This window comes from Trifolium pratense, linkage group LG5, assembly GCF_020283565.1.
Source record: "Trifolium pratense cultivar HEN17-A07 linkage group LG5, ARS_RC_1.1, whole genome shotgun sequence".
NCBI classification, from domain to species: domain Eukaryota; kingdom Viridiplantae; phylum Streptophyta; class Magnoliopsida; order Fabales; family Fabaceae; genus Trifolium; species Trifolium pratense.
In genome coordinates, this window is record NC_060063.1 from 35638814 (window position 1) to 35651800 (window position 12987).

The 12987-nt window shown below is 35.5% G+C and overlaps 1 protein-coding gene and 1 long non-coding RNA gene across 2 annotated transcripts; one reads left to right on the top strand and one right to left on the bottom strand.

The window, feature by feature from the left end:
• The first annotated feature begins 1686 nt into the window (after window positions 1-1686).
• Window positions 1687-9376, top strand: LOC123883852. The gene is made up of 4 exons (XR_006800505.1): window positions 1687-2388; window positions 2508-2879; window positions 3757-8288; window positions 9166-9376. It is a non-coding gene; the product is annotated as an uncharacterized LOC123883852 (long non-coding RNA).
• Window positions 9377-10768: 1392 nt separating this feature from the next.
• On the bottom strand, window positions 10769-12987 carry LOC123883853. Its single transcript, XM_045932790.1, has 2 exons — window positions 11589-12987; window positions 10769-11369 (listed from the first exon to the last, which is right to left on the bottom strand). Exon 1 carries the CDS (start codon window positions 12761-12763, stop codon window positions 11597-11599), a length of 1167 nt encoding a protein of 388 aa, XP_045788746.1. The 5' UTR covers window positions 12764-12987; the 3' UTR covers window positions 10769-11369; window positions 11589-11596.

Below are 12987 nucleotides of genomic sequence, written 5' to 3' on the forward strand. Positions count from 1 at the left end.
GTTTTTTGTATGACATATTTGAAAGGATTATGTATGATTCGAATGTCTGTTTAATATATTTTATTGTTCATATTTGAATTAAACACACAATAGTGTATTGTCTGATTGCAAGAATCTATACAACAATTCCTAGGTTGGGACTATATGATTCTTCAGGTTGGCAGACAAAACTGAGTCTTTAAGTCACAATGTTAACAATGTCAGTGATAGAAGCACCTTTGGAGAGAAAAAAGTGAAACTTTGGCAACACCCTTTTGGAAGAATCACTTGTGTATGTGTGAACGGCAATTGATCAAAGTATGTCTCATAGTGCAGAGTACTTAGTGTGAGTTGTAGGCATGGTAACCGGGAAGGGCGTGGATAGATTTTACCCTCCCTAAACCCAAACATATAAAACTCAGGTATCCTCATACACGTCCCAATTCTCATATAACATGAAATTCGTTATATAGTGTCCTATAGTTTGAAACTATTCAAATTCTCCATCCTTAGGGGGAAAAGAATCCAAAATAATGATTTTGATAATACCTGTTGCTATAGCCGTTAAAAGAACATGATATCTACATATGCTAATGCCAACATTTTGTTCAACAAACATACTATTAGCATCAAAACAAACACATACAAATTTAAATTTCCTAAAAACTCAATGCTACTACTGGATATTTGTATCTTTGAAATACACTATTTTGGAATATCAAATTATATTCGTCCATTGCAGTGTACATTCAAACCCTTAACTTAAAGGGTATTGAAACTAATTTCTGCAAACTTGCTGCTTGATTAAAATTCAATTGCGAAGGGGGTTAACTGATTTGTTATAACTGAGCATGCATAGACAAGTGAAGATAATTCCGTGTCAATAAAATGCAAGAAAATCAGCGGAAAAGATTTTTAAACACTAAGAAGAAATTAAAAAACAAGAATCATCCAATACAAAGTGAGTTTGTGAGAAGATACGAAGTTGAAACTGGTCCATGCATTCATCTTATAAAATTTCCAGTTTCTCATTGGAACATAAATTTATATAAAGTGGAGGTAAATGTAAACCAAAACACTATCATAAGCTCTTAATCATTAAGAAAAAACTGGAAAGACAAAAACTCAGGTGCAACTATAGTGGAGTATGTAGTTACCATATATAATTTTTGTTTTACAACACTCAAAAGTATGTGATGTTAAGTTAAGCATGTAAGACACGTGTCCGACACTCTTACGACACCTGTAAGACATGTGTCGGATAGCTCAGACCAGTGTCCAAAAAAATTCAATTTTTCCTTTACTTTGACACTCCTTTGATCGGTGTCCGACACCTGCAAGACACTCATACGACGCGTGTCGAACAAGTGTCCTAAAAAATTGTTTTGTCTTTGCTTATACTCTCTCCTTAGGCACATATCAGACACATTACAATAGTTAAAGATGTGTCGAAACAACATTATTGATCAATGAAGGATTGAAGACATTACATTTTGATTATAATATTTTTAGTTTTTCGGATAGTAGATAGATAAATAAAGGTAGAATATTATCATATATTGTTTTAAAAACTTTTTTTAAAAAATAACTTCCGAAACTTAAATTTACATGTAAATATTTTGATTTTCAATTTATATATTTTGTATTATTTCTAACACGTTCCCTTGAAGCGTGGATAATGCATGGGTCCACCTACCATGTAACAATCCAACTCTAGTTACTAATAATAACGTTAATTAGAAACTCAATTTAATTGGATTTTATAAGTAAAGCGGAGAAGTAAATAAAGAGGAGGTACACTGGAGAATGGTGAAGTAATTAATGAGTGGCATTTCAGTAATTGAGACTAGCATCATGTGCACATGTGTATACATAAGCATCAATAGTAAGAGAAACCAAGTTTGCCCTTGTCTACTCCTTTCTCTGTTTCGCTGACAGAACAACAACACAATGTCCATCATGTTTATTCACCCACACCATTCATATGGATTGAACCCCAACATAGCCTTATTTTGAATCAAATGGAAAACAAGTCCAAAGAGAAAAACAACCTCTTCTTCCTCATTGACCGAACCTAAGACCCCATCTCAATTTATGACCCATTTTCATTATTAGATCTAAAAGCTATTCCTCCTTCATGGCTCAATTGTTCATCTCTTCTATTGGAGCAATTCATTATCAACAAAATCTATTTGGAGCTCCTGGTGATTCAAGTTCTTGGACTATGGGTAAACATACTTGTTTGGAAGGAACACGTTTAAGACACAAGGTGAACATTAAAGGAAGAATTGAGATTTTTGGATGTTGCAAGTTGAACCTCAAGGAAGATAAAGTCAATTCTTTTAACTCAAGCATGCATGTATCAATTGGAGCTGCAAATTCCACATCTTATACAGTTAAGGAACTAAGGTAATATTTGGATTATGTTCCTTTTCCTTTAATCCCAATTAGAGCTATAAACCCTCATTATTGATCATCATTTTGGAACTTTGCATGTATGTATATATATGTTCTTTGCTGTGAAATAGTTGTGAGAATAAAGAACTAGTAATGGGTTATGGTGAATGAGTTAAGAATTAAGGGAACTAGAAGAATTGGAAGAATTTGGGTTAAACCCGTATTCTGGACAGACCTGCATTAAAAAGGTAACTGTTTTCTCTCTGTAATTCCGTTTGAGACGTCGTTTGTTTCTATGGATAGCTAACTCAAATACGGTCGTTGTGACACTGGTTTCATAATTTTTGGACGAGGAATGAGGTCAGTAGGTATTTTTGAAGTTGGTGCTCTGATGCAGAATTATGCAGAAAATTTTGATTATTGGTTTAGAGCACTTCAGTTGCAAATTATGCGTTTCGGCGAGCTCTGGAAGTGTCGCTGGTATTATTCAAGCTTCTTTTCAGGTGGGTTCCCTTAGAGCCTTAAACTCTAGTTAGTTTTAGCTCTATTAGTTTCCCGAAATTATGAATCTTGCAAGATCACATAAGAATTAGGGTGAATTGTGTATGAGAGGAGCTTAATCCCAAAGCTTCTCTCCGTTTTAATTATGTGATATATGCTGTAATGTTCATGGCTAATAAGGAAAGGGATTGTGATAATGATTTTCTGCAAAACGGATGGAAATTGTAAAAACAGAGTAATGAACTGGTAGCCTCGCTAAGCGAAATGGTACTCGCTAGGCGAGAATGTCAGCTCAGTACTATGTAGAATTTAAAAGTGTGAACAAACTCACGTTTTTGAATCCCCTACCTTTTTAGTACATTTTATGTGAATAATACAGGTAATACTTAATTAAAATGTTAAGTACACGTTAAGTTAAGATAATCAGGAAATCAGGACAAGTTAGCTACCCCAGGGAGGGAAATTCATCGGTAGAATAACAATCAGGATAATTAAGTTAAGTTAAGAAAGTCAGTCAATCATGGTGGTTACTTATGTACCACGTTATGGGATTCGAGGAATCCAATCATGTTACGATTGTGAGCTTCATGCCGTGTCGATGCGTGTAATCATCGACGACGGATATGTCAGGCCTCTGAGATCGGCTCACCTCAGAGTGTCTTAGTTATGTTAAAATGAACAAGATAATTAATCTGTGTTACACCTTTATATTATTATGTTTATGAAATCATGTTAGGAAATTATGTTAGAGACTGACAATCAGGATCAAGGAACTATTAGTTCATCAGTTGCCCCCGGTGTAGACACCAATAGTAACTGGGTAGTAGGAATCCACTGAGACGAAGTGACTGTTCTCATCCCCCACTTATTTGATTTCAGATTATCAGGTTGTTCGAGGATCGTGGCCTTGAGGCATGAAGATACGGATACGTGGATTATGTTATGAAGCTGACGTTATGTTAATCTTATATTTGTATAAGATTCGGTTCATTTATGTTCAGTTGTTAGCTCGATCATGTATTCATTTGTTGGATTTTGTAATCCTATTCACGTACTTGGTCTTTGTGTAAATGAAATTAATGTTTCCCGATACAGTTATGTTCACTCTTGTTGCTATTCTAGATAAATCGACATGGGGTGTTATAATTGGTATCAGAGCAGGTCGATTCAGTATCGGACCTTGCCGCGGATCATTAAAATTCAATCCAGAGTAGTGCGCACCCTTTGGAGTCTGGACTGTTTACGCTGAAATCGCCGCGTGCTGAGCCTGATCAACTTAGTATCGTGTATGGTAGGCAGGGTATTACGGTTGAGAACCGAAGTAGAAGTGCAAACTTAGATGGAAGTATGAACGAAGATCGTTAGAAGCGGATATTGTAATTGCAGTAGTCGACTCCACAAGAGTAAGTTGACTAACGCCAACAAGTGGCGCGCAGAATTGGGAAAAGTATGTGGCGTAATACTAGTAGTAAGAAGCATGTCTAGAGATGCACGAATCGAATGCGCTCAACTGACGGTAGCATGTATAAGAATGTGGAGAATTCTGGGAATGGAAAATCTAGTATAAAACTAAGTTTTGACCGGAGTAGAACCGAGACTGAGTATGGAAGTACGAGGACTGGAAAATTGTAGTAGGTCTGATGGGCACATTAATATGGATGATGGAATTATGAGAACGACGCGCAGTATATTGAAGTGTGGTACACCAGCATTATCCAATTGGCAAATATGTATTATGTGAACCTAATTACAAGAAGCACCTTAATTCAAATAAGACTTATCAGGAGTTGGTGAACCAAAATCTTTCAAATCCGTCAAACCTTCATTTCAGCTCAGTAGTTTTCCCCTAGTGACACAGGTCAACTAATTACACTACCGGAGAAAGATAAACTAGACTTCATGCAATCCCTTTAGTTCCTAATATCAGCCTGTTGTACCATTTTCGTAGAATAAGAACACTAATCGTTCCCAGCAAGATAAGTTCAGCCTCTCAGTTCATAACTAGTATCCTAGTCAGACCCATAACAAGCAAGTTTTGTTTGAGTAATGACTGGAATTAATTCTAATACTATCAGTTACCTAAGCCGGCATATTAAGTGTCATTATCATTGATTCAAGAATAAGTAATGCAGTTTTGTACTAGCATCAAGAAGTCACAGAACAATTTTTTGTATTCAAACCTCTCAACTAATAACTCAACATACTCGGTTAAACCTGTTGTGAGAAATTATTAGCCAAGTCATAATGAGAATCAAGCCTGTTCCAATTCCATAGATTAGTCAGTTAAGAGAAATCATGAAGTATGAACATACTACAATAGAATTATGGTCTTCAGTTAGCTACCCTTTCACTTGAACTCTAATTCAGCTAAATTTATCGTGCCGATGCGATGCATGATTCATAATCTGTAAGCCTTATTAAGTTATGAACATTACGTTTCCTGAGCCTATCTAATGTTGACAGAGAGAGATAAATTCTTCCGGTACATTGAGACCTATCACTTACATTTAATGCAAGAATTCAATTAAGTTATGTACCATTGTACCTTTCCAATTTTTCAGTATCGGCGAATTGGATTCATGTTTAGAGTGTTATCCTTATGTAACTTTGACGAAGTGTCTTCAGCTTTCCAACTTTGTTATTATAACTTAGTTCGGACCTATGTAAGTTTGAGTTGCTTGATAAGAGTAATGAGTCGTGTTTCGTTAAGGACTATCAGTTATTCATGTCGACCTTAAGAGCAGTAAGATTATGTTTATCACCAAGAAATTCTCCAATCTTTTAGCATCATTACCGAGGACCGGTTCAGAATCACATAAGTCTAATTAGCAATTAAGGGTCCCTAGCAATTAAGTTCAAACTCTCGCTCGTCTTGTTAACCTGTCAAGCAGCATGGTTAAGGTACCATGAACGTTGGAAACGTTACTACAATCAATTAAGTTCATCTTTCTTTATAAGGTCTTACCGTCTCAATTTGGATTAATCAGTGATGATATTCAAGCTTATACCCTTAAGATAACCTGATGAAGTTTGTGGAGTAATAAAGTAACAGCCGACAACAATAGATGTAGTAATACTATAAGGATATTAATTGTGGCTGAGGTCGGTGAAGTGATAAGTTAAATAGAAATCAATTTTCTAAGGATATCACTGATCGAGTAAAGATCGCTTTTGGAACAACTCGGTTATTACTATCAAATGTAATGGTAAGAGGAGACGGATGCCACACGATGAGGAGACTATGAGTATGAGATAATAGTAAGTGATAAAAAGTGAAGTGTTGCAGACATGTTAGATGGTTGTAAAGTATTATGTATATAGTGGTGCGCCTGTCGTCACGAAACGATGCAAGTGTTGTTTTGTGATATCTATGGTACGAGAAGTAATAATAAAAGCAATAACACCGGATAAGATGAGACGATGTGTGACAATGTCAAAGAATTTGTAGACCAAGATTGTAATGACGCATCGAGAGAATGACAGTAAGTAGTAAAATCAGAGTGCGCAGCCGGGAAGTGGTTGAGAATGTAGTTGGCAGATTGACTTGTAGGTCAACAACTCTTTGAGAGAGGAAAGTTTATTCCAAAGAATTGGATGTGGATGACCGTAAGATGAATAAAGGACGTATGACGAGTAAGTTACACATATGTTCATGCCTGAACCTGGGATTGTTAGTAATGGCATACCTTTCAGAACAAAGGTTGCATTGTGAAAACGGTTTAACTAAGAAGTTTAAACGCGGCGAACTAGTAAGAACAAGTAGGCTCTCATGTTAATGTGTAGAGGACAGAAAAGGGACTGTTGTTTAATGAGAGTTTGAACGAAGGAGGGATAACAAGGAGGACTAATATAAGATGAGCGCGCACCTAAAAGTTGTATCATGGGCTGAGGTCATAGTTCAATGTCATGACATGAACGAGTAGGATTTTCAAAAGTAACATAAACAAATGCTAACACAGGGAAGGATGAGGATTAATAACCTTGAACGACGAATCATGGTCACTTAAGATAATGGACGATTAGGATTTCCGATGGTAAATAAGAAACTGTTGACGCAGTAAACAATGATGATTAATAACCAATGGATGTGAGCCATGACCAGTTAAGAGGTAAAGTCTAGAATTTAGACGAGAATATAGACAATTCACTTGGTTAAGAAGGAAGAAGTTCTTCAATTTCGCGGACGAAATTCTTTTAAGGGAGGTAGATTGTAACAATCCAACTCTAGTTACTAATAATAACGTTAATTAGAAACTCAATTTAATTGGATTTTATAAGTAAAGCGGAGAAGTAAATAAAGAGGAGGTACACTGGAGAATGGTGAAGTAATTAATGAGTGGCATTTCAGTAATTGAGACTAGCATCATGTGCACATGTGTATACATAAGCATCAATAGTAAGAGAAACCAAGTTTGCCCTTGTCTACTCCTTTCTCTGTTTCGCTGACAGAACAACAACACAATGTCCATCATGTTTATTCACCCACACCATTCATATGGATTGAACCCCAACATAGCCTTATTTTGAATCAAATGGAAAACAAGTCCAAAGAGAAAAACAACCTCTTCTTCCTCATTGACCGAACCTAAGACCCCATCTCAATTTATGACCCATTTTCATTATTAGATCTAAAAGCTATTCCTCCTTCATGGCTCAATTGTTCATCTCTTCTATTGGAGCAATTCATTATCAACAAAATCTATTTGGAGCTCCTGGTGATTCAAGTTCTTGGACTATGGGTAAACATACTTGTTTGGAAGGAACACGTTTAAGACACAAGGTGAACATTAAAGGAAGAATTGAGATTTTTGGATGTTGCAAGTTGAACCTCAAGGAAGATAAAGTCAATTCTTTTAACTCAAGCATGCATGTATCAATTGGAGCTGCAAATTCCACATCTTATACAGTTAAGGAACTAAGGTAATATTTGGATTATGTTCCTTTTCCTTTAATCCCAATTAGAGCTATAAACCCTCATTATTGATCATCATTTTGGAACTTTGCATGTATGTATATATATGTTCTTTGCTGTGAAATAGTTGTGAGAATAAAGAACTAGTAATGGGTTATGGTGAATGAGTTAAGAATTAAGGGAACTAGAAGAATTGGAAGAATTTGGGTTAAACCCGTATTCTGGACAGACCTGCATTAAAAAGGTAACTGTTTTCTCTCTGTAATTCCGTTTGAGACGTCGTTTGTTTCTATGGATAGCTAACTCAAATACGGTCGTTGTGACACTGGTTTCATAATTTTTGGACGAGGAATGAGGTCAGTAGGTATTTTTGAAGTTGGTGCTCTGATGCAGAATTATGCAGAAAATTTTGATTATTGGTTTAGAGCACTTCAGTTGCAAATTATGCGTTTCGGCGAGCTCTGGAAGTGTCGCTGGTATTATTCAAGCTTCTTTTCAGGTGGGTTCCCTTAGAGCCTTAAACTCTAGTTAGTTTTAGCTCTATTAGTTTCCCGAAATTATGAATCTTGCAAGATCACATAAGAATTAGGGTGAATTGTGTATGAGAGGAGCTTAATCCCAAAGCTTCTCTCCGTTTTAATTATGTGATATATGCTGTAATGTTCATGGCTAATAAGGAAAGGGATTGTGATAATGATTTTCTGCAAAACGGATGGAAATTGTAAAAACAGAGTAATGAACTGGTAGCCTCGCTAAGCGAAATGGTACTCGCTAGGCGAGAATGTCAGCTCAGTACTATGTAGAATTTAAAAGTGTGAACAAACTCACGTTTTTGAATCCCCTACCTTTTTAGTACATTTTATGTGAATAATACAGGTAATACTTAATTAAAATGTTAAGTACACGTTAAGTTAAGATAATCAGGAAATCAGGACAAGTTAGCTACCCCAGGGAGGGAAATTCATCGGTAGAATAACAATCAGGATAATTAAGTTAAGTTAAGAAAGTCAGTCAATCATGGTGGTTACTTATGTACCACGTTATGGGATTCGAGGAATCCAATCATGTTACGATTGTGAGCTTCATGCCGTGTCGATGCGTGTAATCATCGACGACGGATATGTCAGGCCTCTGAGATCGGCTCACCTCAGAGTGTCTTAGTTATGTTAAAATGAACAAGATAATTAATCTGTGTTACACCTTTATATTATTATGTTTATGAAATCATGTTAGGAAATTATGTTAGAGACTGACAATCAGGATCAAGGAACTATTAGTTCATCAGTTGCCCCCGGTGTAGACACCAATAGTAACTGGGTAGTAGGAATCCACTGAGACGAAGTGACTGTTCTCATCCCCCACTTATTTGATTTCAGATTATCAGGTTGTTCGAGGATCGTGGCCTTGAGGCATGAAGATACGGATACGTGGATTATGTTATGAAGCTGACGTTATGTTAATCTTATATTTGTATAAGATTCGGTTCATTTATGTTCAGTTGTTAGCTCGATCATGTATTCATTTGTTGGATTTTGTAATCCTATTCACGTACTTGGTCTTTGTGTAAATGAAATTAATGTTTCCCGATACAGTTATGTTCACTCTTGTTGCTATTCTAGATAAATCGACATGGGGTGTTATATACCATATGCTTAAATTCCACTTTTTAATTAGAAAGTGAGGGGAGCGGGGATCGAACTCTAGACCACTTAGTCATAGAGGCTCTGATACCATGTCAATAACCGATTATCCCAAAAGCTTAAGCTGTTAGGATAGAGCCATATCAATGGTTTTATATTATTTCTAACACTATCTAAGTAAACAATCCATTGGGTATGTAATCCATTCGTAAAAACTACATGTCATTTTGCGTTAAACATCACACATGCTTGACTCTATATCAACAGCAAACAATTTTGATAAATTTTATACTATAGGGTCTGGTAGGATTGGTATGGACCTACAACATAGTATTTAGAGACACAGTGAAAGTTACTGTCAGGAGAGGTATGCTTGGAACCAAACAGGGCCTTTTGGAATTTGTTCCATGTCCTTTCGGTTTGAACAAAAGTTTCTTCTTTGTGCGTGAGGTCTATATTAAAATCTTTCCTTTTCAAAGTGAAAAAATGGAAGTGGTAAGCTATTGGTACTACTTAATACTCTAGTAATTCATAGAATTAGGATTTAGACCTAACTCACCCCTACAAAACCGGCTTGTAAGGTGAGGATTGCCTCTACTTATAAACCCATGTTAAGGTCATCTCACATCTGATGTGGGACTTCTTAACAGTAATAAAGGCCAAAAACTAGCAAGCCATCCAATTTTAAATTCCCATTAACAGTATGAAGAAATTACTCTAACAGGTTATAATAGTCTACAACAAGAAAGAAAATCCAAAAGCAGTTAAGTAAAATATCCGAAAGCGGTTAAGTAAAATATCAGCACAAATATACCAGCGAACAAGGTGTTCAACTTCAAGCATGTGTGATGTTTAACGCATAATGTACTCAAATAAATAAAATTCGGAGCATTGACAAAATGCCAATGTATTTTTAATTTAAAAAAACCTGTGATATTTAAACCTATCAGTTGGCCAAAAAGTACAAATTACATCAAATTGTAAGAAAATTAAATGTTATGTTAGACCTAATATGACTATCACTATGGCATAAAGCTAACTGTCATGTGTTGTAAATAATTGTAGCCCACACGCAACAGTAATTGTAGCTTCAATATTGAAGTATTAGAGGTCTTCACAATTGTACTACAACCATAATCAAGCTTGCATTTTTTTATAATCATTTGCACTTTTGATATTTGTAAAATAACCACACCAGCAAATGTAATTTAAAATCATTTCCAATCAAGCAACCTATTCAGGTATAACTGACTTCAAGCAATAGATTATAGGGCTAAACAAACATGGAAGGAGGAATCATTTCATACTGTCACAAAAAAGAAATCCATGCCTACAAATGTAAGAAAATTTCAACTTTTACGTGTATTACTGGCAAATTTGTAAGGTATTATTTAGACCGATATACATCACAATTTTGAAAAAATATCAATGACAACAGACCAACATTTGTCCAAATAAACAAAGGAACAAGTTAGCTAAACTAGCTCCAATCATATTTTGAACTAAACACTTATTCAAATCAAATACGGAACTACAACAACAGCATATAAAGGCTGAAATACCTGAAAATCTGATCATGACATGCAAGTTATGTTCCTGGTGTATACAAGATTGAGTTTTTCCTTATACAACTTTAACAGATAAGAAGACTCGTCAAAACATTTTATAACCATATCAAGAAACAACTTTTCGGAATGATCCTTTTTTTTCATACTTATGTCAAAATATGTGGTGTTTTGACAATGTCCATAGCATCCCAACATACAATGAGGCATCTTTCTAAATGCTTCTAGAACATCTTCATCAGACCACCCCCATTTCTTAAAGGCATCAACTTTCTCTTTCCACAATGTTTTGTTTACAGATAGTTTGGCATGCAATGCTACACCAAAAGTTGTTTTTGAAGGATTAAAACCCAAATCCTTTAATTCATCCAAAACCTTCAACATTCCAACATCAAAGTATAAGCAAATTTATATGGTATTATTAAGACTGGTATACATCAAAGTTTTGAAACAATATCAATTACAACAAACCAATATTTGTCCAAATATAAGCAAAGGAAACAAGTTAGCTAAACTTGCTCCCATCATATTCTGTACTGAACATGTATTCAAATCGAATAAGGAATAAGAATAACATTAGCAAGGCTAAAATACCTGATATATCACATGCAATTTCTATCCGTGGTGTACGCAAGATCGGGTTTTTCCTCATACAACTTTAATAGATAAGAAGACTCCTCCTTATAACGTTTTATAAACTTATCAACAAACAACTCCTCAGACACTCCAAATGGATAAGTTAAGCTTGCATTCTTTTTTCGCAAACCTTTCTTCAAAAGATATTGCACAACACGGGCCCTTGGAATGATCCTTTTTTCCAAATTATTTGAAAAAATCGATGGTTTTTTTGCAAGGGGAAGCACATCCCAACCCAACTCATTGACCCAAAAACCCATCACTAAATTAATTTTATCAATAGATGCCAACATACATTGAGGCTGCAATCTAAATGCTACCATGACATCTTCATCAGACCAACCCCATTTCTTAAAGGCACCAACTTTCTCTTCCCACAATGGTTTGTTTACGGTTAGTTTGGCTTCCAATGCTATAGCAAAGGTTATTGTTGAAGGATTAAAACCCAAATCCTTCAATTCCTCCACCAACTTCAGCATGCAACGTGTATTCGTAGACGTTATACGAGACTGCCTCCTAAGCAATAATGCAATGCTTGTGTCTGTCAATCCATTCTGAAGCAACAATGTGATGTTTTGTGGCACAGAATAGTCACTAAGTAAATGTGGATTTATAATTACACAAGCAATAGTTGTCTTGTCTGATTGCAATAATCTATAAAGCAATTCATAGGTTGGGATTATATGATTCTCCAAACTTGGAGACAAGACCATAGGGTTCTTACTGACAATGTTAACAATGTCAGATTTCGATGCACCTTTGGATAGTAAAAATTCAAACTTTGGGACGACCCTTATGAAGGGGTCACATGAAAGTAGCCATGGTGCTTTGGAAATGATATTACGTAATTGGGTTTCTGAGAAACCATTGTTTCTAAAGAAGTTGAGAACTAAATCAGGGTTTTGGGTTGTCTTGAAACATACCTTGTAAGTGGAGCAGAGTTTGGAAGCAAATTTTGGGGTGAAGTTAAAAGTGTTGATGAGGTAGGAGACTGCAACTGAAGTTGAATCTGAAGTGTAGTTGCAGAAATGCAGAGAAAATGGTAATGAGAGGTTTTTGTGGGATAGTGATGTTGGTGGGAAAGTTAATGCTTTGAGATTGAGAAAGGTTGTGTGGCTATGGATATTCAACATTTATACAGATAGGCTTTTGTGGAAAAATAATATGAAATGAAAGAGATGAAGATTAATAAATACTATTTCTTCTTACCTCTCTCTTTGGGACTTTGATGACTTCAGTTTTCAGGATATTCGATTTTCATGGAGGTAGTTTCAGGATGGCACAACCCGTGCTGTATAGTTTTCATTCAATCATAAATTAAATATGTTTTTTGTTGCTATAATTTTCTTTAGTCTTT